This window comes from Nicotiana tabacum, chromosome 11, assembly GCF_000715075.1.
Source record: "Nicotiana tabacum cultivar K326 chromosome 11, ASM71507v2, whole genome shotgun sequence".
In the NCBI taxonomy this organism is placed as follows: domain Eukaryota; kingdom Viridiplantae; phylum Streptophyta; class Magnoliopsida; order Solanales; family Solanaceae; genus Nicotiana; species Nicotiana tabacum.
In genome coordinates, this window is record NC_134090.1 from 49,172,568 (window position 1) to 49,176,557 (window position 3,990).

The following is a 3,990-nucleotide window of genomic DNA, read 5'->3' on the forward strand; positions in this document are numbered from 1 at the left end:
GTCTTCTTAGCAATATTGAACAGTTGTAGTTAAGCCTTAATTCTCTGTGGCATTCGACTTCGGACTTGTAAACTGCATTATATTTACAACGACCGCTTAATCCTTTTTATAAGGCATAGTTGGGCGTGATCAATGGTCCATTTCATTTTTTGATCCAATCACTGCCTATAAATATCAGTTCGATAGTAGATTCTCTTATTACTAGGACTTAGTGGCCTCTTTGTCAGGAGAGAGGTGATCCAATCACCATTAGATCTCTGAAGGAACTTAAAAAAAATTGTAAATCTTGAAAAACTAGTCAAATAAGATAAAATAAAAATACAGTATTATGGCATTGTAGCAGCAATAAGTGTAAATTATCTACTTTCAACACTGTAAAGATCTTTATCAAAAAAAAAAAAAAAGAGGGTAGAGATGCATAAACGAAAAGCATTTTAATTACAAAACAGAAATTTTGATTACAGGTTAGAAATGACCTTTGATTCTAGGCAACTACCAAAAGAATTTCCCCCAATGATAAACAAAGATAACATCAATATACAGTTATCTGATTTTGATAATGTTAAAAGAACTTATGGGCTATGGAACCTTTTGCTGTCACCACACCCCATGATAGAAGTAGGCAATTTTCCAACCTTGTCAATCCCTTCTTCAAAAACAACTCCCATTCCCATGAAAAAATGTGATTCAATATGGCAGTGGAAGGCCCAAACTCCTGGATTATCGGCCCGAAACCTCAACGCAGTCCATCCATAAGGATGGACTGGGATGGTGTTCTTCATAATTGGGTTCACAAGGTTGTAATTCTTTGGGTCAATAGATTGGTTGAACTTGCCATTACCATAGCCCATGACCCAAAAGTCATGCCCATGTAAATGCCAAGGATGTGTCTCACTGTTTTTGGGATTCATTGTGTTGGCATTTTGCAAAATGATGTCCACTGTTGTGTTGAATTTCAACCTGTAAATTGAGTTGCTAGTTGTGGCATTCACATTCTTCTGGACACTGAAAATGTCGTAATTCTCGTGGTTATAGTTTTCCGGAGGAGGGGTTTGCTCGAAAGTATGCAATAAGTTGTGCTTAAGGGCGATCAGATAAGGCGTATGGGGCATGTTGAACGATACATTGTTGACAGACCAACGCACGAAACCATTTATCCTGTTTTGGGTATTGAGCATGATAATGACCCTGTCCGATGTTTTAGGAGGAGTGTGAATGAAATCCTTGTGGGATTTGATTGCAACACTCTGAGCCACCCTCGGGGCTACATCGTTCCAATGGGGCCCCGCAGGTGGTATAGTAGGAGGGGCTCTCCTAGGATGGTTTGGGTAGTAATTAATAATGCCCAAACCATTTGGAGTAGCACTGGATCTACTGACCACTTTGGTACTAGCCCAATAATTTCTTGAAGGATCTTGATCAGCTTTGATTAGGACTGAGTATGTTTCTCCTGAATAAAGAAAGAGCTTTTGTACCACAAATGGCTCTACATAGTAACCATCTGCCTCAACAACTGTCATATTATGCCCCTGCAATGTAAAATTCCATTAGTAACAAACTAATTTATTTTTTTTTTATTTTTTTTGAGTTGTTGATAAAGGGGAATTGTGGTCTGTGAGAAAATTACCTCAATTTTAAAACTTAGAGCAGAAAGAGCAGTCAAGCTTCCAATTCTAAGCCTATAAGTCTTGCCAGGAATAACAATCATTGAATAAGGTGAACATTGAGGGTTTGTAGCATTGCAAAGGGCAACATCTGTGCCTGGAGTAGAACAATTGAACCTTCCTCTTCCATGAATCAAGAGTGACTGAAAAAGAAAAAGAAAATAATATTAGAAACATTATCAGAAAAATAGAGCAAAACATTTTTTTGAATGTTACATAATTACATTAATTAATTACCTGAGGTTCATCAACCCAAACAAAAGGTAAAGAAGCAAGACCAGTAGCTTGTTCATAAGTACTCTTATGGTACCAATCAGTAAGAAGAATGTTTCTATCATAGTCATATGAAAATGGCTCTACAACTCCATCTGGAACCAATACTTTGATCATTCCTTGTAGCCCTGCTTGTCTTTGCATACCATAATGAGCATGGTACAAATAAGTTCCAGGCTGCACAAAATTTGCAAAACAATTACTTAGAAAACTGATCTCACAATATATAATTCCATACTTTTAAAAAAAAAACACTTACCCTATCAACAACAAATTTGTAAACAAAAGTATCCCCTGGAACAACTGGGCATTGTGTGATTCCTTCTGTTCCATCAGCCCATGGTGTTCCAATCTGCAATGAATATATAAAAGAGTTTTTTTTTTTTTTTACATAAATAGCTGAACAAATTCATTGTTTACTTTTCTTAGTAGGTATACATAGATTATGCACTGATTATACACAGTTATACATATATTATACATGAATAATACTTATATTACCCATCCGTGGCTATTTTTAATTTAAGCGGTTGGATGGATGGCTATTTAGGTTAATTCTTCCCTATAACATTGATAAGACACTTAATAAAAAAATTGAAAGAAAATGGGATATTTACCTGTCTAATACCATGCCAATGGATAGCAAGATTTTCAGTTAACAAGCTATTTTTGACTTCAACAACAATAGTGTCACCTTGTTGAGCAACAATGGTAGGACCTGGAGTTTTGCCATTGATGCTAATAGAAAGCTTCTTGAAACAATCTGGGGATTTATATTCATACTTAACCTCCCATTTATGATGTCGAACTCGAGCTTCAACTGAAACAGCAGTTAAAAATAACAAGCCTAGAACCAGAAAATTTACCAAATAACCTTGATGAAAATGCTCGACCATTGTAGATGGGCTTAAAACCAAGAGAACTCTTTGTTATTTTACTAAGTATTTTTTTTTTTTTTTTTATGTTGATGATTTGCTGCTAAATATGTTGTGCAGTGTGTATCTATATATAGTTTCTTAATAGAATGGTCAATCAAAAATGGCAGCTTCTCTGACCAAGACAACGTGGGAGTGGGTAATACTCGTTTTCTTCATTCTTTTTTTTTTTTTTTTTTGTCTTTTTTCTTGGAGGCTAAGGAGATTGAATTTATCTAAGGTCTTTGCTAATTGCAAAAGTTAGAAATTTTCTTGGGCTCTGGAAAGAAAGAGCAGTGAAGTTTCATTTGATTAAAGAAGTTCTAGTGGGACTGTGACATTTCGTTGAAGAAATTTGACTTTTGTTAAGCTTAGGGCACATTAATTCTCTTTTTTCCTTCTCTTTTAATAAAATGACTACAGTATAATTTTGCACGAATACTCACTCACGTTATTGGTTTTAAGCTCAAACAAAGAACAGGTGTTGCGGTAAGCTGGCAAGCTTAACTTATATCAAATTTTGACAATACAGAATAAATGATTAGGACATGCTCACCTAAGTTTGTGCTATACATTGCATTAGGGCTGCTCGGTGGGCCGGGCCTGAACCGGACGGTACCGGGCCCGCGGCCCTAACGGGCCTGGTGGGCCGGTCCTGGGTGGGCCGGTCTTGGTGGTCCTCCTGAGCCCGTCACGGGCTGGTCTTCAAGGTTGAGCCCACGAGCCCGGGACCGTTTAGCCCGGGACCGTCAGGCGGGCCTGGGCCGGTCCTGGCGGGCCTGACCGGCCCAACGAATATTTTTTTTTAAAAAAATAAAATAAAATAAAATTCTCCAACGGCCATATTTAAAATCTAGCCGTTTGGGCTGAAAATATGACCGTTTTTAAGTTTAAAAAATGGCCATTTGGCCCCCAAACTTTATATAATTACACTTTTCCCCATTTCTCAACTATAAATACCCCCTCATTCTTTCATTTTTATTCACCAATTCATCAATATCTCTCAATATCTCTCAATCTCTCTACTACAATTACTTAATTTATTGTTGAAATTTCGTGAAAAATTGTGAAGTTGTTGAATTGAAGTTTTCAAGTGTTCAACGATTTTCAATTTTCAAGAAGTTGTTCGGCAATCCGGT

The 3,990-nt window shown here is 36.9% G+C and overlaps 1 protein-coding gene across 1 annotated transcript; it reads right to left on the reverse strand.

Moving 5' to 3' along the window:
- Positions 1 to 415: 415 nt before the first annotated feature.
- On the reverse strand, positions 416 to 2,929 carry LOC107771511 (L-ascorbate oxidase). Its single transcript, XM_016590886.2, has 5 exons — positions 2,555 to 2,929; positions 2,197 to 2,289; positions 1,902 to 2,114; positions 1,628 to 1,807; positions 416 to 1,529 (listed from the first exon to the last, which is right to left on the reverse strand). The coding sequence occupies exons 1-5, from the start codon at positions 2,831 to 2,833 to the stop codon at positions 573 to 575; spliced, it is 1,722 nt and encodes a 573-aa protein (XP_016446372.1). The 5' UTR covers positions 2,834 to 2,929; the 3' UTR covers positions 416 to 572.
- Positions 2,930 to 3,990: the final 1,061 nt, after the last annotated feature.

What these genes read in the sequence shown, in the direction of transcription:
- LOC107771511 (XM_016590886.2), bottom strand. Translation starts at nt 2,833, where the DNA reads ATGGTCGAGCATTTTCATCAAGGTTATTTGGTAAATTTTCTGGTTCTA. An exon ending in ATTGGCATGGTATTAGACAG is followed by an intron (nt 2,290 to 2,554) that starts GTAAATATCCCA and finishes TATTCATTGCAG; the next exon opens with ATTGGAACACCATGGGCTGA. An exon ending in ACAAATTTGTTGTTGATAGG is followed by an intron (nt 2,115 to 2,196) that starts GTAAGTGTTTTT and finishes AATTTTGTGCAG; the next exon opens with CCTGGAACTTATTTGTACCA.